Below are 27,831 nucleotides of genomic sequence, written 5' to 3'. Positions count from 1 at the left end.
TGAGGCATGCACAGCTGATGTATGACTCACTATCTGAGTTTCTGCAGCGTTTTGAGACACATATGGTGATCCAACTGCTGCACGCTGCATGCCAATGCATTTCCCGAGAAGACAAACTGCTTTCTGTCTCGTCCACTGTTTAGTCATTTGCATACTCTCCAACTCTGGGAATGGCAATGTTGGTATTTTGGTCCAGACAGAAATAGCTCAGGTACCATTGGATGAATTGCTATGGAAACTCGTACAGATATCAAAATCCAAAATAATTAACCCTAATGCTGTTGTAACTTGTGGTTACAGCCTATTAGCTAATGTTAGCATGCTGATGCTCAACTTTAATATTGTTTTTTTTTTTACTAAAAACCAATATTTTCTGTCTTCTTTTTATGTACTGCATATGTTTTTCTTAAATTATTTATAAAAAATGTTTTTACCTTTATTACTTATTTAATGGTATTTTGTTACTAATTCATTTCTGACTTTATTTCCAATATCTGACTACTTTTATCATCCTAATGTGCTTTTTATTCACTATAAAGCTGCAATATAAAAATAAAGGTTCATTGATTGATTGAACTATAATAGCAGTCATGTTTACACTTGTCTCTGCTTATAACTTCATGAAAATGTATCATAAGTGTTGTGTATTTCATCATGAGTTTCTTTACTTTATAAAAGCCCATATGTTAAAAGAAAATAAGAATGCAACCAAATTGTTTATTAAAAAAGAAACACATGATCTAGCCCTTTGATTCATTACTTTACTTTTTTTATTAATTTTATGCTCTAATGCCTTTTTGTGTTTTTGAAATTGTGTTTTGTAAGTGTTATTTTCCAAAAAACAAACAAACTTATAGTTGCGTAAAATCAGCATGTTAGCATTGGCATTGTGAGCATTGGTAGCATGCAGACATTAGATTAGATGTACACTGAGTTGTTTTCTTATTTCTATATTCTCTGTAGCAAAATATTCAGAGTAGTTGAGAGTATCTGGATGACGGGGAAAGCCATTTTGTATCCATCGCTTTGCAGCTGTTCCGTCCTGCAGTGAAAAAGACTAGTTGTCCATGACGCCTGAAGTGCCAAAAATGTAACTGAGCCAATTATGTCAACCAAAGAGAATGGACACAGGGAAAGAGAGGAGAAGAGAGGAGACGAGAGCAATGAGAGATAAGACGCAGCAGCATGAGAGCACTGTAGAGGAAATGGAAGAGGAGGTGATGCAAAGAAGAAAGGAAGAGGACAGTGGGAGGGGTACAGGAGATGAGATGAAGTGAGATACGACGGATAAAGTGGGGAAATGAATACAGAGGCAGCAGGTGAGATGGAGCACAGAGAGATGGAGTGACAGAGTGAAGGAGGAAGAAGCAGAAATCAAATACATTTAGAAATGGATGTGGAAAGTAACGTATGAAGCACGCTTATAGATGCAGTCATAATGGTTTCTGCTTTAACACACATCCATTTGACAGACAGTATGATCAAATGCTTTTAAGACGTGCATTTTATAATAACCTGTCTGCCTATTCACTGTGAGCAGTCCTCTTATGAGCCCATCCAGAAAATAAGCCTATTCATTAGCATTTATAGCCAAGCTACTTTCAGGTACTTCAATACAAATTGGACTGAAGAGCAATCTTTTCAAAATCATGCGTGCCCCCTTTGGGAATATTTAAACCAAACAAACTTTGACTGAGCTTCAACTGTTCAATGGCTTGTACCTCCATTGACTTGCATTGAATTGCTAATGCTTGTTTGATTTTAACAACGGAAAAAGTACTGTTGGAAACCCACTTTTAGTTCACGATTAATTGGATACTGGGAGTGTCTTTAAACCCTAAGATATCCCTTTAAGACTGACTAGCAGATGTATCCACTCGAGATTTAAGTGCTCACATGACTGGCGAGCATAGAGCAATAATCACTCGCTTAACACACACACACACACATTCACTGTGAGACCCTGCTGGGCAGAGGAAAGCTGAAGAAGATGATGTCATGACATAAACAATAGCTCATTCAGTTTGGCACTGGTGGTCAGGAAGTAAGACCGTGCTTAAAGGACAACATCTGTAGACGGGGGGAGAGAGGGAGAGGGAAGAGTATGAGAAGGAGGGCCGACATTTTAAATCCTCGGTTTATCGGATAGTTGGTACTGAGATGTGGAAGCAGCAGGGGGACCTGGGGAGAAATCCCAGCAGCTACCTGAGAGGATCGGTCTGAAACCAGAGCCCAGTCAGCTGGCCGGCTCTGTTGTGATTGATCAACCGCTTAAAGATGTCCCGCCCCTTAGCCTATCACCTACAGTGTGTTGGAACACTAGCCAATAAAAGCGAGAGTTTTACATAGTGAAGTCACTGTGTTGCAGAAGTAAACAGACCTCAAAATTGCTCTCAAGTGGTGAAAGAAGTACTTAGATCTTTTAGTTAAGTAAAAATACCACAGTGTAGAAATACTCTGTTACAAGTAGAAGTAGTGCATTACAAATCTTAATTAAGTAAAAGTACAAATGTATTTTCTATTTCTCCTTCAATGGCTTAATTAGTGATCCATTCATCGTTTTAATTGTGCAGTTAGTAAAGATGGAGTTTACTTGAAATGTGCTGTTGGGTATCCAAATTCATAATAGTACATCGGAATCTAGATGTATAATTGTATAACTGATATTAACCTGCAAAGTAACCTGTAACTAATATCGTCAAATACATGTAGTAAGTAAGAAGTACAATCTTTCCCTCCAAAGTGAAGTGGAGGAGAAGTATGAAGTAGCACTAAATCAAAATACTCAAGTACAAGTACATTTACTTAGTTGCTTTGCACCGCTGCTTAAGTAAAGTACTCTATTACATGGACTTCATTTCATACTACCAATGTCTATTTGGCACTCCAGGAGTTGAGTAGCAGGACCTGCAGGCGGAGAACCAGCCACAGCAACACACTCTCACGCCATAATCGTCCAGGAGCGACGTTTGGTCAGTGTCCGTGGCGTGCAGTTGTGACGCTCCTAGGCTCCTTCAGCTTCATAAAGGGACGCAAATAGCTTTCAACTGATTGCAATGTATTCCCATCTGTGGCGGGATTTGACGCTCATGGAAGCACGGCATTCGTTTGTGTCGGCTGCCCTTAAAGGCAATGTGAGCGCCCATTCCCATTGGATAACAGAGAATTGTACACCCGGAAGTAAGTATTCCCCTTACTGTCGATTGCTTTTACAGTGATATCTGCACTACTCATTGACTAAAGAACACCAGATTATCCTTGTTAATTACACAACATTGATTGGTTTAAATTGTGTGCAATGCTTTTGTATTTTTCCCCTTCGATTCGGAGAAACAAATATTTTTTCGGAGTAAAGGATGGCAGAAGACACTACACCCAGAATCCCCAGCTATCGTTTAGGACTACACCATGTGCTCTGTTTGACAAACCCCGTTTTTTTTCACCATTCATTCCAATGGCTGGCGTCTATGTCACGTGATCTTCAAATTTCTCCCTGCAGAAAAAAAAACATGGCCGAACTTCGTTTTATTCTCGGTGCCTATTTTAAAGTTAGTTTGGCCATTAAAATGCGTTTTGATGTCATTTGATGCGAGAAATATGAGTTGTTATTTCAGATTATGTGTGCAGTGGATGTACATGATTTTTAGTTTGCTAGTTATTACGAAGATTACTTCAGGAAATTGCGTCCATAGAACGTTTTCATTGTTACCAAGGTGGTTGCTAGGGACGCTGCTATCGATATTATTTCTGTTGTGTTGTGTAACTGTTTAATGGTGTTATCTTTATTGCTACCCCCTTCCCCGTCAAAGTATAGTGTTGGTCCACAGCGCACACATATTAGTTTAACACAATCCGCATCTAAAGATCGTTATTTTCCCCTGTGCAATTCCAGTCTCACATCTCACAGCACATCGTCATTAACAAATACCGGAAACAGACCGAAAACATTTTTAAATAATAAGATAATATTTTATTCCGAGTGTGCTTGCTTTTCTCTTTGAAAGTCATCACATAACGGCATTGTAATACACGGTTCGGCTGCATTACATATTACATATCTGCCGTAGTTCTGTATTTATAGAGCCCTGATGAGAAGACTTCTAGACAAACATGAGGAGCTGAAAACGTGACGTGGATCATAAATATATCAGCCATTAAACAACATCTTACATTTCTTTTCACACAATACGTCTCCTTGCAGTATCAACACTAATTCGGCTGACTTTTATATTTGATCAAATTGATAGATAGGCTGTATTTACACCATAAAGGTGCACAGCTGATATAAAGGGACACCTAGTGGTTAAAGCATGTTATTGAATTTCATTATTTTGTATTATTAGATATTAAAGGTGGGGTAGGTAAGTTTGAGAAACCGGCTCGAGATCGCTAGAATTTGAAAATACACAACCGGAGAAAATCTGCCACTTCCTTATAGAGCCCCTCCTCCAACACACACAAACGCGCACATGACCAATGAGGGCACGAGATAAGTTTGTGCCCCGATGGAAGGCTGACAGGCAGGTAGGCCACCCAATTGTACTTTTTACAGTATTACGGCTTCTACAGATGACATTTTTTTATGGATTTTTTGTCAAAGCACTTAAGATATTCATTGCTATCGGGATGTTAAGAGCATTCCATGGAATATAACAAAAAGTGTATCTCGAGCCGGTTTCTTACCTACCCCACCTTTAATAGGATCCCTATAAAGTATATTCATTCATATATTCATATTCATTACTCATTATTCTCTCCTAATAGTTAATTAAAGACTGTATATAATGACTATTTTGCACATCCCTTTCAAGATTTCAAGATTTTCTAAGGTTTATTGACATATCATATACACAACTATGGTGTAGTTATGCATTGAATGAAAACCTTGGGTCGCAGGTTCAATAGTGCATTACAAGACATCTATCAATATTTGTGCATACCTCCGGCAATGTTAACTATGTTGAAGCACTTATTTTAACTAATATTATACATAATGTATTATACTCTTATAAGATGTATGGAGATATTTCATCTCCGGCCTTGTCAGGTATTGAACAATCAATAAATAAAGAACACAGAATTGTTAAATATAAAACACAGAATTTGTGTGATTATACTAAATGATTTACAAATAAACACCACTGCATATTTACAACTGTTACACATGCTGATGTAACGCAAATGTTCCAACTTGGGATCAATAAAGTATATCTTATCTTAAGCTGATGGCTACTGCCATATTTGCACAATTTGCCTCTGAACCTTGACAGTACATGTACATGTTACTTGTTAGACGCTTTTATCCAAAGCGACTTACATACTCAATACGTCCCAACAGGAGCAATTTGGGGTGAAGTGTCTTGCCCAGGGACACAACGACATGCTGACTGCAGTGGGGTTTGAACCTGTGACCCCCTGATCCCAACACCAGGGCTCTATCCACTGCGCCACACGCCACCAGGGTTCACAAACATAAGACCAGCTGTTAAATAAAGCTCTTCTGACCTTAGCTGGCATGTGGGTATATATATTAATGCTGCCCATTATGGGCACAAGCAATTTTAACCCATTTATTAATTATATGTTTTACATTTGAGTGTTTCCTATCCCCTAAACCTCCAGGGATGTACACAGTTTAATACTGGCAACTTCTTATTATGAGAAATACGAAAACGTCTTTTAAAACTACAACTCCCAGTAGAGACGTGCCATAGATAGAGAACATGTTGCGAAACAGAATAGCCAGCATGTGTAGTTCTGGGGACGGGGTGGGGGAGGGGGGGACGCGGTGGACCCGTTAAAATTGTTATTCTTAATGCTTGTCATTCACACGTTAAGAAAAGACGGACTCCACCGCCCGGACCTAACGGAGCCGCAGTGGGCTAGCTCCGGGACGCCGGCTGGAGCTAGCCCCCTGCGGCTCCGTTAGCTCCGGCGGCCACCACTGGGATAATTGGGTCCCCTATTAACATTTGCTCCCGTTTAGCATTATGGGCGTCATAGCCATAGACTATAAAAGTCTTACCCAAAGCTGAATCATAAACTAAAATGTATATGTATGCATAAAGGGTTACGTCCTTAGCTGGCTAATAAGTAACAAGCTAAGCTACCAAGCACACCTGCGAACGGGGTTAACATGTATAATATTATCATTTTAGACTTCTTGGAAGTTCTGTTAGTACATTCAAGCGCACAGCACGACATTTTAATTGTCTGGTATTTGTAACAATATTCCCTAAAAGGCACAATCACCACCACCTAAAGCTAAAGGGTCAAGTACAGTACTATGACTAACTAACGTTGTAGCCTCTATGGTTGTAGCCTAGCAGAGTGGACAAGTTGCTGTTAGCTGACAGTGAGGCATGTACGTGTCCATCAACGTGACCACGCCCTAATTTTTGCAAAAACTTTAAGACCTAATATAAATAAAAGGGTCGTGTTAGAAAACAATTCACTCACAGATTCATAATCATGAAGGTGGAATCTAACTATATCGATAATAATATTTATTGCATCCATGGGTAGAAACATGTTTTTTTCTGCTGTAAAGTTGGGCATTTTAACATGGGGGTCTATGGAAATTGCTCCTTTCTGCAGCCAGTCCCTAGCGGCCCATGTATGAACTGCAGTGTGTGGCACTTCCGTATTGGCTTCCCGGCTGTTCCCCAGAGTTTGCCGCTTGGGCGTAACCCTCGGAGCACACTCTCCAATCACAGAGCTTGAGGACTATCACGGGGTTTGTCAAACAGAGCACATGGTGTAGTCCTAAATGATAGCTGGGGATTCTGGGTAGTGTAGTGTCTTCTGCCATCCTTTACTCCGAAAAAATATTTGTTTCTCCGAATCGAAGGGGAAAAATACAAAAGCATTGCACACAATTTAAACCAATCAATGTTGTGTAATTAACAAGGATAATCTGGTGTTTTTTTAGTCGATGAGTAGTGCAGATATCACTGTAAAATCAATCGACAGTAAGGTGAATACTTACTCCCGGGTGTACAATTCTCCGTTATCCAATGAGAATGGACGCTCACATTGCCTTTAAGGGCAGCCGACACAAACGAATGCCGTGCTACCATGAGCGTCAAATCCCGCCGCAGATGGGAATACATTGCAATCAGTTGAAAGCTATTTGCGTCCCTTTATGAAGCTGAAGGAGCCTAACGGCCCGTCCACACAGCGGCGTGCGTTGACGCTTCCCCATTCACTTTGAATGGGGTGACGTCACTTTTAGCCGAAATGCATCGTGGGAAGCGACGTGGAGCGTAGCTGGAGTGGCTGACTGCAAAAGTTGAGCAATGTTCAACTTTTGACGCCTCGGCGAGGCGTCAGCCAATCGAATCATATGCCAGTACAAGCTCTAGCCAATCAAACCGCTGCTTGTGTGTCAGGGGCGGGAGATTCATGTGATTGGTTGTTGGTCGAGTTTCAGACACGCCCGCCGGCAAGCGTCAGCGCACGCCGCTGTGTGGACGGGCCGTAAGAGCGTCACAACTGCACGCCACGGGACCCTGGCCAAACGTCGCTCCTGGACGATTATGGAGTGAGAGTGTGTTGGCCACAGGGATTGTATGAAGCCAGACAGACAAACCTAGAGCCAGAGTTCAGGTTACATGGCGTTTCCCATATGGTTCCTGTTACCACCTCCCCCTTCAGTGGCTCTTCCTAAACCTTCCTAAGTGCTATTAAGGTAATTAAATGAAAGAAAGTACCGGCAGCTGTTGCTGTATTCTCCACAATTCCTCTGGGTCTATGCAAATGATAGACAAAGTGGAGGAGATGGATATCAAAGCATTATAATCTCAGCATTGTTTATTATCAGCTGGCTATCTGAGACGAAAAGAAGCGTACTCCTGCTGTTCAGCTCACCTAAGTGATGTATTATACTGACAGGCACCCTGTGTCTCATTTCCATACTGCTGTATACATTTCAAGTGTTAATCTCTAATATGAACCCACCACAGCAGTCCTGCAAATGCCGTTTCCTCTCAAGGAAGGTATTTTGTCATGCATACATCTTGTGTAATTTGGCAGCACCGAGGTTATCTCTCCCTACTGTGCAAGTATGCTCAAGGCAAAAGGGTTAAAGGAATCAAATAGAGCCGCAGCAATGTGCAGGAAGGCCTCGTGAATTTTGCTGTCTGGATCGCTCTCAGTCAATACCAACAGGGGAAGGAGCGGTTTTATTACAAAGGCAGCAACCCTGCTTAAACAGTGACTGCATGCACATGTAAAAGCTCTCCTCCTGCATCTTTGAATTTCTGCAATACTGTCTTTTGTTTGCATGTTGCTATTTAAGTTACGTTCACGCTAAAGTGCACAAAGCTATCCAACCATGACAGCTTCCCTTGTCTCCTTTTCCAAATATATGAGGATTCTTCAACTGAGTAACATGAGCCTAGCATTTGATGTTGTTTGGTTGGGTAGACTGGTATGTGTTTGCCTGCCAACTGAGTTGACACGCATAGACAAACGACTTCCTTTTGAACCAGCGGACCACCCCATTCAGCCCCAACCAACCTCCCCCTCTCTGAAGGGCCCACAGCTGGGTCCCACCATGCTCACGCCACCTGCTGGTTCAGCCAAGGTCACAGCATATTGCACCAATAATCAAGTCAGCACAACAGCGTCTATGAATGCCTTCACTGCCTGGTTGCAGCAGGACATGTATGCATGCAAAAGGTAACATAACTTACTTGTTTTTGTGTATCATAGCTGATGATATTGTCATGATCTTAGTTTTTGTTCCCTGTTTAATTTTAAGTCCTTGTGTCTTGTCTTGTTTTACTTCCTGTCTGTGATTTTCCAATTACTTTCACCTGCTTCCTCTTGAGTTGTGCATGCCCTCCCCAGCTGTGTCTTGTCTATGTGATTAGTCCTGTGTGCATATGCCTGTCTTCCATTGTGTTCTCTGTGAGTTCCTTGTCACTGTTTCCCTGATGTGGTTCAGTGTGTCGCAGGTCCTGGTTTCCCGCTCTTTCTGGATTTGTTTTTGTTTTACCTTGCCAGCTCCTACAGTGTTAGTTGTGTTTTCGTACCAGCTTTCATTTAATAAAGCTCGCTTTTTGTTTTATACTTCTATACCTGCGTCCCCTCTTTCAGTCTTGATTTGGGTCATGATTTTCTTATTTGTTAATACAGGAAAACCTTTGTGTATCTTTCTGCTAGCAGGGTGTTCCCTGCTGAAGAGTGTAGCATCCTACTGTGATACAGTATATGTCTAAATATGCACGCAAACATTTCAGTTGCAACAAGCTCTAATAGGGGAAATGGCATTTTGCATGTTGTTTGAATTATATTTAAAGCCACTATTTGTTGAGTTTGAAGTTCGATAGCACGAGAAATACCATATAGAAAATAGTACATGGATTAGTGGATACTCTGAGAGACCAGGTTGTGATTTCTGGAAAGAGACATTGTTGTTAAATGTTTTAAATTTATCTTTTTGTCCCTTTGAGCACCACAAGCCATCTAGCTCCAGTATATCGGAGAGAAGGCGGACATCTCCACGGCTGATATCTCAAACACTCACAAGTATATGCATTTTTAATTTTTAATTGAACTCTCCCTTTAAGGGTGCTTTAAAATATATATTATACACATAAATAACTTGCATAAGGACTAAAATAACCTTAATCCTGCCTCCTTACCTGACAGAGTTGATCATGGCTCCACATCCTCTCTGCAAGTCAGAGTGGTATCCATTAGGGATGGTCCAGCGTCCGGACTGACTCAGCACGAACTCTGACCTGCTCCCAGGTATGGTGGTCCTCAGGGGGCTCCCTCCCACTCCAGCCCCAGCTCCAGGGAAGGCGTTCTCCCCCTCGCCCGGGGACTCCAGCCCGGCCTCGGCCCCCTCCTGCTCCTGGACGGTCTCCAGCTCCAGCTCCAGGGGTTCGGGCCCCTGTAACAGCGACCTCTGTTGGATGAGCGGCGTCAGTGGCGCCTCGAAGCTGACGCAGCTGTCCGTCTCGTCCGTGAGCGACAGCACGTCCAGAGAGTCCAGGCTGCTGTAGCAGGTCCCGCCCCTCAGCAGGGCCGACTCCACGATGCGCTCAAAGGTGGAGCTGAAGCCGTCTTTGTTGTCAACCCTCCCCTTCTCCTCCTCCTCCTCCTCCTCCTCCTCCTCTAACTCCTCATCTTCCTCTTCATCCTGAGCGTCCACCTGCTCGACGATGTGCTCAAACACTGAGCTGAAAGTGTCCTGGTTTCCCTCTCTCTGGACCTCCTCTTCCTCCTCCTCCTCCTCCTCTTCCTCCACCTCTGTGTCGGCCTGTTCTACAGTCGTCTCAAAGTTAGAGCTAAAAGTGTCCAAGTGAGTCCCCCCTTCCTCTCCTCCCTCCTCCTCTTCCTCTCCCGCTTCATCGTCTTCTTCATTACCACCTATTCCATTTGCGAGTCTGTTGAGAAAAGAAAGAAAGGAGATGACTAAAGCATGTCTTTGTTGAGTGGCACACAGGAAGGGTTTTATTCATTCATATTCAGAGCTGAAATCATTCTTCATTCAGTTCGCACCATGGGAAGATATTTCAGCACGAATGGCCTCACTGACAATTGAAGCTCGATGAAAGATTCAAAAGCACTTTCCAATATGCTTCTTTGTGAAAAGCTGCTCTGTCAAACCTCTGCTTTTTCATTCCTTGTATTTAAGAGAAGAGTTCTGTGTGTTTGCATACGAGTGAAACATCTTCATTTACTAACGTAATAACTGATCTTTTTGTATTGTATCTGTTTTGTTTGTTGGTTAATGACATTTGAAAGCAATCTGAATCACTGGGCAAACACACATATTGTTTTTCACCTTCATGAATGTAACATCACAAGACTAGAAGCGTATCTTTCTCATGGCCCTGTAGTTCATGTACTTCGTTCTGACAAAGCGCTCACCAATGAATAGACATGTCCACACTTTGATCTGTTCGCTGACGCTTCCCTACCTGTGTTGGTTAAAGGTTGCTTCACTGTGTCCTCCAGCTCTTTGCCATTAGACCATCTCTCTCTGTTTGTTTGCTCTCCGCTCATTTCATTGAGGCGTTTTGCCAGTTCATTCTGTAAAACGCTAATGGAGTTTACGATATAACGGATTTAATCACTGACAAAAAACGATGTTCCATTAAAAGCATAACAAGGTTGCACTCTATCCTGCTAAATCACACATACACAGACTCTGTCCAACCGCACACCAAAGTGTTTGAGGATATTAAAGCTGTGTGCGTTTCTGTTGCGTTTCTTAGCTAATGAGCCGTTCATGTGATTTTGTCTTTGTTCAGATTCTCATGTGAACACTTTGACCCCTAGAGGTCACAGATGTAGTCACAAGGCTTCCATAAATGATGATGAAGTGAACTCACCCCCCAGCTTGTTGAGGGGGGGTCTCCTCCTCTGTAGACGGTTGCATCTCTTCCTTCCCCTCCTCGTCTTCTTTCATCTCCTCCTCTTCCTCCTCATGTGTTGCCTCCTCCCTCGTTGAGCTCACCTCCACATTTACATACCCTTCTGCTCTCGTCCCTTCCCTCTCTTCCTCCCCCCCTCCATCTGTTTGTTGATCGACCCTCTCCTCTTTTAACTTACCCTCTGCTACTTCATCCAATACTTCTTCCCTCCCTTGTACATCCCCATGTGTCTCCCCCTCTCCCTCTCTGATCTCTTCTCCTCTCCCCTCCTCTATCTCGTCCTTCTCTGCCACCCTCAGCGTGTCCTGGGTCTCTGTGGGGGGGTCGCTGGTGGCTGTATCGGGCTCCACTGGGCTCTCTGGTGGGGTGGGAGAGGGCAGAGCCTGCCCCTCCTGGGTCATGTTGCTCTTCACTGAGGGGGGGGGGGGGGGGCTATCCACCCCGGCTAGAGATGAGGACCAGAGCTTTAAATCAGCAACCAGGGAGGACCCTCTGCAGGGAGAATAAACAGAGAGAGGAAAGGAAATGAGGACAGTGACAATTAGGAGGTAGAGAAGCAACATTGAATTTCATACAGCTTTTCTACAAAGCAAAGCAAACTACAATAAGTGCAATAAACCGTAAAGCCTCGCAACACGAACCCTCAATTGGAGGTTTGGTGTCGTCCCAACAGGTGTTATCAGCCGACTGTCATTTCATTGTTTCTGTTTGCTGAATAACGGGGTCACCTTCCATATAAGAACAGCTGCTGTGTGTTTGTGCATGTTAGAGACAGAGAGAGAGAGCAATGCATGTGTCTGGCACACTTTGTCCTCTGCACCACATGATTCAGAAACAGCTCTGAAAGGAGGGCAGGGAAAGGTAGAACATGTCGAATGAAGAGAAATGCAGACCGACATGCAGGCAGAGAGAGAGAGATTAGTTTAATACAGCTCCACTGAATCCTGTCGGAATGATCCCGCCAGCTCATCTGCACGCGCTGTCTATTTCCCAGCTGAAGAACTATCTATCTGTTTCCATCCCTGCTGCGACTGTGCTTTGTGAAAATGCATAATAGTAACCTGAGATTTAAAAATGTATTCTCATAGTCGACTGTTACTCTGAGCAGCAGGTCTGTCCTCACCAAGGCTCAAGGGCAAATGCTAATGAGCAGCTCTTAATTAGGGTTCTGCAGAGAGCGGGACATGTTTGAATTAAGGCAGGCTGATGTATTATTATTTAATGAACATTTCAATTATTTTTCTGGAGTTCTACAAAAATGGTATTAATCCTTTTTTTAAAGTACTATCTGATGAATTGTGTGAAGAATGAGATTAGTGCTGGAATGATTATCTTGAATCAATGAATGAATCAACTGAAAGAATATTCATAGCTTGATAAGTATTCGTCATCATTTGAATCAAGATCTCCAAGGTCAGGAATAGCTTTGTATCTGGATAAACAGTCCTGCTGTTCTGAGCCAACTTGATCTGCTGATAATATGAAAACAATGAGAATATTTGGTCAAATTTGAAATAGCAATTGGAAAGTTTCTTATTTGATATGACGTACATTTGTCGATTTACATGAGATCATGCTTCAAATATAATCATTCAAACAAAGACGATTCTTTTCTAAATCAATAAATGACAAACAATCTTTGGGAATAGAATAAATGTGAGGTCTTGCGATACATGTCTCATTTGTCAACTTACTTCTATGTGATTTGATGGCACAGTGTCAGAGTCAGAATGCAATGTTTCCCTTAGAGAAAGAAAACATCACAGTCATTCTGCAATAATCCAAAATTATGGTACATAAAGTGTATATTGGCCTGCAACAAGTCCTCCAACTCATACGACCAAATAGGTCGATTGTTTAAGCACCTTAGATTAAGACCCATAGCCACGTTTTAAAGTGTAGCACCTCTAGTGGTCGTGTAAGCAACAACATGCTCCCGTTTATTCACAAATAACCCTCTCTGTAAAATCCTAAAGTGTAGGATAGTTTGGCCATTATAACGCTTTTTGATTAGATTTCTAGCGAGAAGTGTATATTGTACTTTTAGAATCCACGTCCAGTCGATATGTAGGATATATAGTTTGATAGATCTTTCGAAGATGATTTGAGGTATGCGGCAGCCTCCATGTAAAGTTATGGGTTGAAAACAGTATTTCCGGTCTCGACATTTTCAAAATAAAACCAATGATCAAATGAACATTTAATATTCATTCCTAAAGGTACAGCCGAAACATGGAGGAACAGAAGTCTGCGTTTAAATCGTGTGTGTGTGTGTGTGTGTGTGTGTGTGTGTGTGTGTGTGTGTGTGTGTGTGTGTGTGTGTGTGTGTGTGTGTGTGTGTGTGTGTGTGTGTGTGTGTGGTTAAAAACACATCAGCCTGCGGTCGCTCTTAGCCTTTCTAATGATTCTGAAGGTAAACACAGTGAAGGCACTGCACGCTTCTATTTCGTATAAGGCTTCGCCCTCTAAGGCTATCGCTATTGGGTAAACCCCACTGCACGTGTGCAGCACTGACAGACTTATTCCACGCCCACCTACGACGTGGGCCCCACCTCCGGCTCACTTCCGTATAAATAGGAAGTAGGCCCTACAATCCGCTCCTACTTTTCTTCAGCACTCCGTTGCAGAAGCATTGACAGGCAAAAACGGTTCTTTTGAGAGCTACCTCTGAAAAACAAAGATTCCTCCTAAAAAGCTTTGTTTTTCTAACATGGAGACTGGACAGGAAAGTCAAGGCTGTGTCAGGGATTGCCTCGTGTGCGGGTCGGGCTACATCATGAGCTTTGACAGGCACTCACAGTGTGAGTCCTGCCTGGGATTAGAGCATGCGAACGCTGCTCTCATTCCCGGGGTAGAATGCTCGCATTGTGCCCGTCTCCCGCTGGCCCTCAGACAGCAGAGAGCGGACGCTCTCGCTGCTGCAGCTGCCGAGGACGATTGGCACGTCCGGGAGGAGTACTCCGGGGACAAAGCCATTGACTTTCTGGATCAGAGTGGAGGGCACGAGTCGGACGACTACGTCCCCTCCATACAGGGATCAACGGGTGATTCCCCCATTATCTCTCCCCTCCGGACGGAGGAGACAGATAGGGAAACCGGTGTAGGTCCGGTGTATGATCCCGTGATCCCTATCTCCGCCAACAAGGCATTGCCGTCGATTGGCGGGATTCTCCTGGAACTGCCAGAGATCATATCCAAGGAGAAATCTCCCCGTTCCCCTAGCTCAGGAGAGCTCGCCGCCGGATGATATGTCCGGGGTGTTCTCCCGGGTACACAGGGTCAGGAGGGACCCGGTCTGGCCACGCTTCCCGGCCATAAGGAAGTACCAGGAGGGGGCGGCAGCGGACCCTGGAGCCATGAGGTCTCCGATAGGGACATACGTGCCTCTCACGAGAGTGGAGGGACTCACGGACGTGGGTTTCCCGACCGTGCCTCCACTAGAGCCGAACCTCACGGCATTCTTTGGGGCTAGGCAGGCCAGCTCGGTTTCCGGACGGCAACCCATGCTGGCTGCCACCAAAGACAGGTTTGTCGCCAAACAGACGGACCGGATGCACCAGTGTGCTTTCCAGGCGTCAGCGGCGGCAAATAACATAGCGTTGCTGACAAACTCCATGGTGGAAATGTCGGATCAGTCTAAAACGATGTCCTCAGGGGAGGCTGAGGAGATAGGCAAGGCGGCCAGTACTGCACTCACCCTGTGCGCAGCAGTCGCAGTCTCGCAGGCGCGAATTGCGGCATGGGCGACACAGGTCCACCGGTATCCCTGGCTACAGCAGGGGAATATACCGGAGGGTGCAGGAAAAGATCTTCTGGAGGCTCCAATTAGTCCGGACGGATTATTTGGACCACAGTTCCATGCCATGGTGGAAGGTATGAAGTCTGCTTCAGAGCAAGCAGACAACATAAGGCGTCATGCTAGCTGGCTACAGGACAAACGTCCGCAGCGACAGCAGCGTCAGCAACGACAGCATCCACAGCCCCCGCTACAGTCTCAACGGAGGCAGAGCGGGCAGCGAGAGCAGCAACGGCGTCAGCACCGCCCTTCGGCAGCGACAGGGGCTCCGTCCCAGGTCTCCACTCCTCCGCCGCAGAGACAGGATCTGCAGGCGGCGAGTCGGAGGGGAAGGAAGAACCCCCGCTCCTGGTCTGCTCCTCCGAGAGAACCTCCGAGGAAGCAGAACAGAAGATGACTCTTTAGGGGGGTTATGTGAGAAGAGAGATTGGTCAATAAAAATGTTTCAAATCTCAACAGTGTGTCTGTAGCATCTGTGTCTCACGTATACCCCACACCAGTCAGGCCGGTTGCTATTAATCTATTGATTAAAAAGCAGCGGGACTTGTTGCATAATCCATCTGCTGTTAACCGGTCGGTTAATAGACAGAGGGACTCGCTGGTGGAGCCAGCTGTTTCTAATCGAACGGTTAGCAAACAGCTAGGCTCGCTGTATAAGCCTGCGGTATTTAACCAGTCGGTTATAAGACAGCAGGGCTTGACATTTAAATCGGCCGCTTCTATCCTTACGGGTAACAAGCAGCGCAATTTTTCCTCTGTCTCAGTTGTGCCTACACACAGTCGTATTAAGCCTAGCATGGCTGTTACGCATGAGGTGAAAAACACTGCACACACCTCCACAAGTTGGAGCATAAACCCGCCTCAGGGTCCTGTTTATGAGCCTTCTCATAAACAGAGACAGGATGAGAGTCGGGGTGTGATGCAGCGTGTGGAGACCCCTTCACAGCCCTTCAGGGTGGGGCCCCCCTTGGGTTGCGTCACGAGCAACGGCGGCAAGGGCTCTGGCATGGCTAGTCACCATGACTACCACAGCACAACAAAAACAGGTACGCCCGCTCTCAGAGCGATGCTCATAGTGGAGGCGGCTATGTTTAATGGACGGATGGATGAGCAGGCTGATCAGCAGAGGGTACTCTCTGCAATTTGCCTCCCCCCCCCCCCCCCGCAGTTCAATGGGATTCAGGAAACACTTCTGTCATCCCAAGAACAGTGCCTGGCGCTCCAGACGGAGCTGCAGGAACTCCTGGTAAAAAGTGCGATTTCCAGGGTTCCTCAGGGGGAAGAAAATCGGGGGTTTTACTCCCGTTATTTTCTTATCCCGAAAAAGGCCGGGGGGATGAGACCCATCCTAGATCTGTCAGCATTCAACAGAGTGATACGGAAAAGACCGTTTCACATGCTGACAATCAAACAGGTAATGGAGTGTGTTCACCAGGGAGATTGGTGCACCTCCACAGACCTGAAGGATGCTTACTTCCATATAACCATCATCCCAAAACACAGGAAATTCCTGCGTTTTTCATTCCAGGGAATATCGTACCAGTTCAATCGACTGCCGTTCGGATATTCCCTGGCTCCACGCATTTTTTCAAAGTGTGTGGAGACGGCGCTGGAGCCGCTACGCAGAGGAGGGATGAGAGAGTTATTTTATCTGGACGACCTGCTGTTGCTGGCTCGCTCCAGAGAGGAAGCTGCTTTACAGACGGTACAACTTGTATCTCACCTGTCAAGCCTGGGTTTCATAATCAATTGGGAGAAGAGCTGTCCTCTTCCATCCCAGATCATCATGTATTTGGGGATGGAATTCAACTCAGCCCGCATGAGAGCACGACTCTCACAGCGGAGAGTGGAGAATCTGACAGCTCTCCTCAGGCGCGTCACACCCGGCAGGGTGGTGACAGCCCTTTTCGTGATGCAGCTGTTGGGCATGATGTCAGCTGGTCACGTGGTGATCCCCCTGGGTCTCCTTTACATAAGGAGACTTCAGAGGTGGTTCATTCGCCTGCGCATCGACCCCGTGCGTCAGAGGAGATGCATGGTGTGCGTTCCTCCATCCGTAGGGTTAGATCTGACCTACTGGAAAAATCCCCACATCCTGTCGGTGGGGGTTCCCCTCGGCAGAGTGACGTCACACACCTCGGTGTTTACAGACGCATCGCTCTCAGGGTGGGGAGGAACATGCATGTCGCAGGCAGTGGGGGGACAGTGGCCGCCGCACATGTCCCTTCATATAAATGCGCTGGAATTACTCGCCGTATGGAGAGTAATTCAGCACTTTCCCCCGTTGCTGTGGAATCATCATGTGATGATTCGGACAGACAACAAAACGGCGGCAGCCTACATAAATCGTCAGGGAGGTGTACGATCAGCGCAGCTGCTGGACACAGCCAGACGGCTGTTGTGCTGGGCGCGCACACACATGATCTCGATCAGAGCAGTGTATATTCCCGGCGAGCTGAACAGAGGGGCAGATCTCATGTCCAGAGGAGGTCCTCGACAAGGGGACTGGAGCCTCCACCCCGAGCTGGTCTCCCAAGTATGGAGCAGGTTCGGGACAGCAGAGGTGGATCTGTTCGCTGCTCGCGGGAACGCGCAGTGTGCTCTCTGGTTCTCCCTGAGAAGGCAGGATCACCCCCCTCTGGGGGTGGACGCGTTCGCACACAGACCTTGGCCCAGGGTGTTACTGTACGCTTTCCCACCAGTCCCTCTGATCCCTCGGTTCCTGGACCGAGTGCAGGAGGAGCGACTGGTAGCGGTTTTAATAGACCCGGAACGCACGGGAGCGTCCTGGTTTCCCTGCATGCAGCGGATGCTGTCAGGGAGACCGTGGGAAATTCCGTGGCGGAGGGATGCTCTCTCCCAGGTGGAGGGAGCAATCAGCGGTCACCCAGTATTAGGCCAACGTTTGTGGGCATGGCCCCTGAACGGGAACACTTAGAGGGGCTCGGCCTCTCTCAAGATGTTGTGAGGACTATTCAGGGATCCAGAGCCGCGTCCACCAGGGCGTTGTACACAACCAAATGGACAGCGTTCCAACGGTGGTGTGTAGGAAAAGGCGTGGACCCCGTGGCGTGTCCCCTGCCTCTCGTGCTGTCATTCCTCCAGCTGATGCTGGACAGGAAATTGGCCCATTGCACGATAAAAACGTATGCGGCTGCCATCTCGTCATGCCATGTAGGGTTTGGGGTCAGCACGGTGTTTAGTCACCCGCTGACAAAACGTTTCCTACGAGGAGTACAGAGACTCAGACCGGTATCACGCGCTTTAGCGCCTCAATGGGAATTGGCTGTAGTGCTGTGCGCACTAGGTAAAGCCCCTTTTGAACCGCTGGATCAAGTTCTCCTGAAGTTTCTGTCAGCCAAGGTAGCGCTGCTCTTGGCTCTGACGTCAGCTAAAAGGGTGAGTGATTTGTCTGCTCTCTCTGTGGCTCCGTCATGTCTCCAGATCCAAGGAGATGGCAGCTCAGCTGTGTTACGCCCAAACCCGGCGTTTATGCCGAAGGTGATCACAAGCTCGTTCAGATCGAGAGTGATAACGTTGGAGGGCTTCTTTCCTCCGCCTCACACATCAGAGGAGGAAGCCACATCTCATCTCCTCTGTCCCGTGCGCGCGCTGGCATGCTATGTTACACGCACGGCTGTGTTACGCAAATCCCAGCGTCTGTTTGTGCATTACAGAGAGCGCTCAGTAGGGCAGCCTCTATCTGCACAGCGCCTGTCACACTGGCTGGGTGAGGCAGTGTCACAGGCGTATGTTTCCTCTGGGTTGGATCCACCGGAAAACATTAAAGCGCACAGCACCAGAGGAATATCAACTTCTACGGCATTGTTCGGAGGAATGACAGTGGAAGACATTTGCACTGCTGCATCTTGGTCTTCACCCTGTTCGTTTATTCGTTTTTATTTGAGGGATGTCTCCCATTCCTCTCTGACACACTCAGTACTGAATAGTCTGCCAGATTGAGGAATATTGGGGTTTTTCCAAATTGCAGGCCTCTCTCCTGCCTGTCGGCATGTAGAAAGCGGCCGTTGCTCCCCTCTCTTGATCGTTTTTAACAAGTAAGACTTAAAAAAACTCTACTTTTTAAACGACAGGTAGTCGAAATATTCATTTTTTAATGCTATATTCCCTGGGAACGTGATGCTCCATTTACGCACGGCGAAATGGACATGGGTTATTAACTGAGTAGGTGTGTTTGGTGCTTCTGGTAACGGACGGAACCAGTGGGGCGTAGACTACATCCTGCTTCGCCCTTAACCCAATAGCGATAGCCTTAGAGGGCGAAGCCTTATACGAAATAGAACTAGGGTTACGTATTGTAACCCAGCTTCTATGAGTATAGGCGCAGCCCTCTAAGGTTCGGGCCCCACTGGTGCCGCGAATAGCTGAAGAAAAGCTGTGGGAGCGGATTGTAGGGCCTACTTCCTATTTATACGGAAGTGAGCCGGAGGTGGGGCCCACGTCGTAGGTGGGCGTGGAATAAGTCTGTCAGTGCTGCACACGTGCAGTGGGGTTTACCCAATAGCGATAGCCTTAGAGGGCTGCGCCTATACTCATAGAAGCTGGGTTACAATACGTAACCCTAGTCCTCTTCTCAGAGGCTGAGTTAACCCTCCCGCTGCCTCCTGGTGCTGCAGAGATTTCATGAAGTGAAAGAGGTTTTCCTTCTATAAAACAGCTGCGAGCAGCAGATACTGTAAGTGTCACAGACATGAATACATAGATCAAGGCAGACTGGTGCACACACTCTCCTGTTTTGCCAATCCGGTTGTTAAACAAATATAGCTCTAAATCCCTGGCCGAAATGTCCTTAAAATGAAGTCCGAGTTCGACATTTTAATTATTTAATTAATTCATGGCCTTTCCAACTCCTCATGCAGTTGACTGTTACAGGTCTATACAGGTTCATGGTACAATGCATAAGCTTCATATCGAGAGACTGAAACTGTATTTTCCTTTACCGTTCTGTTTTAATTTCACAATAAAGTTAATAGTCATATTATGTTTGATATTATTATGTTTTATTAACTACACCACTGTTTTTTTAAACCTGCGCCGCCTAGTAAGTGTCAGGATTATTATGTCATGTCACGTTTCTATGTCTAGGTGTGGGTGTTTTTCCGTTTCCCTTGTCATGTTTTCCTCCCTGTATATTGTCTGGTCTCTTTTCCCTGTGTTTTCATGTCTGTCGTTAGTTTCCCTGGTGTGTCTAATTTCCTGATTGTTTTCACCTGTCACTCCTTGTGTGTCTCCTGTGCTCATCAGTGTCAGCCCCGCCCCTGATTGTTCCCACCTGTGTCTAGTTACCCTGTGTTTAAATTCCCCTGTCTCCCAGTGTTCAGTGTCAGTTCGTATTGTCTCTTGCCATGGTCAGGTCTATGCTCTTTTGTGCTGAAGAATAGTTTTGTTCCTCACTACGTGCGATTTTCCTTTTGGTCTCATTTTTTGTCATCTCATCCTGAGATTAGTTAGTGACCTTCTTTTTGTTCATTGTGTTTTTTTGGAAAAATAAAGTATCTTAACAATACTTTACCTCTGTCTCCCTGTCTGCAATTGGGTCCAACATCCTAAGTGCCTGTGATCGTAACAGTAAGCACGTTATTGAATTTTGTTGTTGAATACGTTTTATTTGATGAAAACATTTAAATATTAAGAGTAGCCTACATACAAAATTGAAAATATCAAGAAGATACTGTAGTGATCTCTACAATAAAACAGTTTAGTGCAGGACGTCCAAAGATATGAACAGGAGGATGTGCAAAACAGACCAACTAGGCTTTATTTAAACATTAAAGATTACTTTAAGTTAAGGTCTTCTTTTGAATAAGAAAACAACGTTGGGGTTATCCACAGATAAATATGAAGTCTGACAAAGTACTTAACGTCCAATATATTGCATAGTTTATTTTGGCACTTGACTATCACCTTCCCTGAATTTTACTCGGGTAACTAAAGTCTGATTTAAGGGTTGTTTATATTTCACATCATTAATCAGAATCTGCAAAGCAACTAAAATAAATGTAGTGGAGTAAAAATACCAGGTTAACCTCTGAATTGTAGTGGAGTAGAACAAAGTAGTACATGCTGCTGTAACAAAAACATTTCCCGACTTGGGATCAATAAAGTATCTTATCTTAAGATGATCGATGGCTACTGCCATATTTGCAAAATGTGCCTCTGAACCTTGACAAGTGCATGTTTCAGGCTTATCAATGAACAACAGGCGGGGTCACAGACATAAGACCAGCTGTTAAACAAAGCTCTTCTGACCTTAGGTGTCATGTGGGTATATTATTTGACCCATTTATTAATTATATGTTTTAAATTTGATAACACCACTGTGTTTCGTATCCCCTAAACCTCCAGGGTGTACACAGTTTAAGACTGGCAACTTCTAATTGTGGGAAATACGAAAACGTCTTATAAAGAGACGTACCATATAATATTGCGAAACACACAATAGCCAGCATGTGTAGTTCTGGGGGGGGGGGGGGCTGGAGCCGTCCAATTCCAGTTTTGGAAAGTCTGCCTTGGTTCCATTCCATTTCAAAGAGCTGTTGACGCTCAGCGTAACCTTGTCGCACTGCCACTCCAACATCCAATCACAGGGCTTGATGACTAATCATGGGGTTTGTAAAGCAAGGCGGATGTTGTAGTCCAGTGGTTCTCAAACTTTTTCTGTCATTCCCCACTTTGAACAGGTGGGCCTTTTCAAGCCCCACCTGTTCCTCATCGCTCCAATAAAATGGTAGGCCAAGCTTAACATTGTCAAATGTATCATTCTATAACAGGGGTCTCCAACTTTTTTTAGGATGAGGGTTACTTTAAAAAAATAAAACAAGTCGTGAGCTACTTTTACTCCTCTTTTTTGTTTTTTTGCAGTGTATATATTTAGCACATTTTAACATTATATGCTACCTTTAACCTTTGAGTGCTGTTTGGGTCTGTGGGACCCGTTTTCAGTGTTTACTAAAATAAAATGTATGCAATTGAATTATTTTAACCTGCTTTATTTGGTGGTGGACGTCACATCCTCGAGGGTCCGGGGGCATGCACCCCTAGGAAGATCTTTTTTAAATGTTGAAGTTGAATGCATCAATCTGGTGCACTTTGAGCTAGGGCTGCTCAATTAAATCGTATTTTAATCGTAATTACGATTTTGGCTTGCAACGATTATGAAAACAACATAATCGAAATAAAACGATTTTATTTATTTTTTAAATAGATTTTTCAGTTGAGTTATACTTAAAGTTCAGGGTAATCAACTGTTAAAAACATACTTTTCAAATTATTTTCTTCAATAAATTGATGTTTTTCAAAGTAAATGGTTAATCGTTTTTAATAATCGTGATATCAATTATTGACCAAAATAATCGAGATTATGATTTTTGCCATAATCGAGCAGCCCTACTTTGAGCCCAACATGAATTTATGGATACAGCTCTCAACACTCAGATGAAAGGGAGCTGTATACTTTTCAATAATCCAAACATCTTTAGAATATGATCACAACAAATCATTTAAACTTGTTTATTCTTATCTTATGTTACCTAGTTAGCATTCTTTCTTTTTATTTATGCATATTTGACTAATCACTCCCCTTTTAAACTTTTTACTGTCCTATAGTACACATTGGAATGATTTCTTACTTTATTTTGTACAACTTTATTAAATAGATAAAGGTGTGCTCTCTCTCTTGCTCTCTCGCTCTCTCGCTCCACATTGCTTTTCTTCCCGACTGCAACGCTGTTGTGTGTGTCTGTGAGAGCGTTTCACACGTGTGTATGAGAGATTTTTACCAGTGGCGAGCCTGTCTCTGAGGGCCTAAGATATTCTACAAAATAATATTTAAAAACATTAAAACAAATTATATTTTTCTTTATATATTTTTTTTAAATATGTTTTTAGTAATATTTGTCAATAGTTTTACCAAAAATAACTTGATTAAATTCTATTTAAAAAAACATTTCTAAAGAAATAAATCCTTTGAATCTGCCTATTCAGTTTCTGTTTGAATGTGAAGAGTTAAATGAAAGAAGCTCCTCTGCGAGTGTGTGAAGACAGGAGCTGATTGGACGTCCAGCTATGAATTCACAGAGGGCCAGCTATAGTAACTGAACGAGAGTAATGTCAAATGACAGTACAATTGACCAATCATATCTTCCCTCTAAATGGGTGGGCTTTATTATCGCGGACTTTATGACAAGTTCCGCCCGCTGTGAAATGTTTCTTGTTTCCATAGCAACAACAACTGTCAACAGCGTAAACTTGCCTTCAAAATAAAAGCATGCCAAATTACACTTAAGACATACAACTGCAACGAAAGTAACAAACACAATGCAATATCCTTTTCAATTTCAAAGAACACAAATTGGGTTATCTACAGGTGTTGTTTTGTGTGGTAGAGGGTCGCTTTTCATTGATACGTTTTGCACCCCGGGCGGGCCGTTGTTTTGATATTCCACCGGTGTATAAATAATAAATAAATGTGGAAAAAAAATGTAAAAAAAAAATTGGAATTTTTTTTTTTTTTTTTTTTTTTAAATTTCCGCAACCCACCTATCACATCTCTGCGCCCCACCAGTGGGGCGCGCTCCACACTTTGAGAAACGCTGTTGTAGTCCCAAACGATAGCTGGGGATTCTGGGTAGTGTAGTGTCTTCGGAAACTGTAGTGTCTAAACTCCTAAACAACTATTTGTTTCTCTGAATCGAAGGTTAAAAACACAAAAGCATTGTACACCATTTAAACCAATCAATATTGTGTAATTAACAAGGATAAACTGATGTTTTTTAGTGGATGAATAATGCAGATATCACTGTGTGTAATCATTTGACAGTGAGGGGAATATATCCGGTTTTATTATGAAATACTGTTTTCACCCACGCTAACTTTACATGGAAGCTGCCGCATATGCACGTTATCCTGGCAAGACCTAAAATCATCTTCGTAATATCTATCAAACTATAGATCCTACACATCCACTGGACGTGGATTCTAAAAGTACAATATACACTTCTCGCTAGAAATCTAATCAAAAAGCATTTTAATGGCCAAACTATTCCATAAATTAGGATTTTCCAGAGAGAGGGTTATTTGTGAACAAACGGGAGCATGTTGTACACGACCACTAGAGGTGCTACACTTTAAAACGTGGTTATGAGTCGTAATCTAAGGTGCTTAAACAATCGACATATTTGGTAGTTTTTTGTAGCAGGACAGGCTGAGAAAATCCCACCCTGAAGTTAACATGTTTTAAACATGTTTTTGGTTTACATGCCCGATATAAGGTTAAAGGTCCCATGTCATGGCCATTTCTACTGATCATCATTCCATTGTTGAGGTCTACTAGAATAGATTTACATTGTGCAATTTTCCAAACTCACATAGGTTTCTCATACAGCATCTCTGTGTAGTGTGTGTATTCACTCTCTGTCCTAAACGGCTTTTAGCCCCTGTGAGCCCAGTGTGCTCTGATTGGTCGGGACGTTGCAAGGCTCGTTGCTGTGAGCTGCTGCGAGGAGCGGACAGGTTTCCGGGTCGGCGATACAGCGAGAACAAGCTAAACTCATCCTGAGCACACACAAACACTCACAGCCGGAGTAAAAACAATAAGTGTGGCTTGATATTGAGTAAGAAAAAGGGTTATAACGCTGTGAGAATGGGTCTGCGGAGAGCATTTCTCCGCGATCCCAACTCGTCTATTACCAGCGTTCAGGGAGCTCTATGCAAGTCAATGGGGACTCCCTGTTAGTTAGCCAAGGGATCCTGGTGTGTGAGGTGCTCCGGGGATTGGTCCATTTGGGCCAATCCGGTCATTTGTTGTTGATTTGGGTGTTCACACGTCACAGAACCCAGGAAGTAAACAATGGAAAAAGAGAAATCTCCAACGAGGCGTTCTGGGGCAGCATAGACAGGTCTTTTCTGTGTTTGAGTTTTACTCGCTACAGAGTGTACTTTGAGGGTTTGTGACTCTGCAGACCGTTTACATGCAGAAGAAGCTACATAACACACAAGGGGGCGGGTGATAACCAGAAAAGCATGACATGGGACCTTTAAGGTTAAACTTAAGAGATTTACTGTATACATGTTGCACTATTAATTACTAAATCAGCCTACTATCACCTAAAGAACATATCTAGGATTAAAAGACTAATGTCACAGCAGGATTTGGAAAAACTTGTCCATGCCTTTATCTTCAGTAGACTGGACTGGTCTGGTGTCTTCACAGGTCTCACTAAAAAATCTATTAGAAAGCTGCAGCTGATTCAGAACGCCGCTGCTCGAGTCCTCACTAACACTAAGAAAGTGGATCACATCACTCCTGTTCTGAAGTCTTTACACTGGCTTCCTGTGTGTCAAAGAATAGATTTCAAAATATTGCTGCTGGTTTATAAAGCACTGAATGATTTAGGCCCAAAATACATTTCTGACCTCCTGCTAAATTATGAACCATCCAGATCTCTCAGGTCTTCAGGGACTGGTCAGCTTTCTATCCCCAGAGTCAGAACTAAACATGGAGAAGCAGCGTTCAGTTATTATGCTCCAGATATCTGGAACAAACTCCCAGAAACCTGCAGGTCCGCTGCAACTCTGACTACTTTTAAATCCAGACTAAAGACTTTTCTTTTTGCCGCTGCTTTTAATTTTAATTGAAACTGAGCCGTTGTGTTCATCAGTAAAGTGGAACTTCTGTGTGAACTATTCATATCCTAAACTGCACTGTAACTTTTTATTCATGTACTTTTTATTCATGTATTTTTTCTTTTAATGTTTCTTTTATCTTTTTTTTAAATGCCTTTGTCTGAATGTCTTTCATTTTTGTAAAGCACCTTGAATTTCCTTGTGTTGAAAGGTGCTATAAATAAACTTGCCTTGCCTATGACATCAAATACGTGAAAAATACCCAGCATGTGCATTTCCGATTTAAAAAAGAAAATGATGTGTTTTATATCAACCTGTTAAGCCCGAAGGTCCCCGCCGACGGGGACCCTGATTTTTTTTATACACACTCACACAAATATTTTTAATATTTTTTTAAGAATCTTTTTTTTTATTTACATTTTTTTAATTTTTTTTTTTTTTAATGGAATGAATACCTATAGTGATTATTCAATGTAATACAATGATTTTTATAGTCTGGTATCTGAAAAAGGTCAAATGGCACTGATGGGCCCAAATGGGCCCAAATGTGCCCAAAGCTTATTCCGCCTGGACTTTATTTTCATAAACCTCTCTAAAAAGGTCAAATGTCACTTGTTTTCCCTCAATCTTGATACAGGGTACTTATTATATGTTATAATTTGGATTCCTAAAGCTTTTAGGCTACTAACCCATCATTCAAGGTTGGTCTTCACTATAAGTAATGGGTTTTCTTTAGGCGGAGACAGGAATTTACATTTGTTTGCTATGTTCCATCTGAATTTACTCTGACACAGAAACATCTATATTGATTCTGACACTTCTACATCCAACTCACAGATGTAACCTTGCTTTGATAACAACATTTATTCATATAAACCTTTTAGAAGTGAAGTTACAGTCATTTGTTCTGGGAATGTCATTTTCGAGCCTGAAACCTGAAAAACAGGCTCGGGGTTTAACAGGTTGCATTGTTGAGGAACCTGACGTTTTTCATTCTTTACATACTACACCGTATGATATGACAATAAACCTTTGAATCTACAACAACAACAACAACAACAACAACAACAACAACAACAACAACAACAACAGTGGTTGTTAACAAGTGACTTAATGAAACTAGTAAACGCCATTAGCTGCCTTTAGCTAGGGATGTAATTGGTTTATAGCCTCAACCTAGATTTGTACTTCTGCCGATTGTATTTACGCTTCAAGGATCATAAAAGTGATGTAAATATGGGGCGGTTAACTTGCTGAACAAAATGTGATAAGTATCAACAACTTCCGTTGCTTTTAGTCCAAAAAGACATCATCACGGCACCACTCTCTATCACGAATCATATCCCAATTCACACAAAGTCCCAAATGTCACAAGTTGTTTTCCTTCCAATTCATTTAGCCCTATTACACTCAGTTTGACATGGCGTTTGTCATGCTGTGATGCATTCAGCAAAAAGGGGTGAGGCACATTTTGGGAATCTCAGTCCTGCACTGCTGGAGTGGATGTGTGGATGGGATATGGCGGCAGAGTGCGGCCTCATACAGAAAGTCCTCAGCCTCATTTGATCCTGTTTTGCTGAATCATCCCGAGCAGGGGACTCACAGCGACACTGCAGTACAATATTTCCTGGGAATCAAAGCTTTGCTGATGGCATGCAGACACACGTAAGGACCTAGTAAGACTACATTCATCATACTGAATCCTAATGAACCCTAACAGTTTGGGCATTCCTACTTAGCTATGACCAAACTGTGTATACAATCATGAAAGAGATGAGAGACTTGTGACTGTGATTTTAGCCAAATGTGCATCTAGGATGTTGCAAGTGCTCTGGCTCCGCCCCTGAGCATGAGGACAACACAGGCGTATCCTAAATGTTTCATCACAGCTCCAGAAAGATGATGCAAATGACGTGGAACCAAGAATGTCAGGCAAATTGCATCCTCAAGTGTGTCTCCTCATTACAGTAGAACTTGCCTTTTGTTAGAAGTGAATGT

The 27,831-nt window shown here is 43.8% G+C and overlaps 1 protein-coding gene across 2 annotated transcripts in view; it reads right to left on the bottom strand.

Annotated features, from left to right (window-relative positions):
* Positions 1 to 27,831, bottom strand: part of psd2 (pleckstrin and Sec7 domain containing 2) — a 58,387-nt gene that overhangs the window by 22,950 nt on the left and 7,606 nt on the right. For both annotated transcript variants that reach the window (XM_034093261.2, XM_034093260.2), the window contains 2 exons: positions 11,352 to 11,885; positions 9,651 to 10,400 (listed from right to left, as the gene is read on the bottom strand). In XM_034093261.2, coding sequence (XP_033949152.1) covers positions 9,651 to 10,400; positions 11,352 to 11,794 — 1,193 coding nt within the window. In that variant the 5' untranslated portion in view covers positions 11,795 to 11,885. The remainder of the gene's footprint in view (positions 1 to 9,650; positions 10,401 to 11,351; positions 11,886 to 27,831) is intronic.

The sequence above is a fragment of the Pseudochaenichthys georgianus genome, chromosome 10, assembly GCF_902827115.2.
Source record: "Pseudochaenichthys georgianus chromosome 10, fPseGeo1.2, whole genome shotgun sequence".
Lineage (NCBI taxonomy): Eukaryota > Metazoa > Chordata > Actinopteri > Perciformes > Channichthyidae > Pseudochaenichthys > Pseudochaenichthys georgianus.
This window is presented reverse-complemented; position numbering and strand designations above follow the sequence as displayed.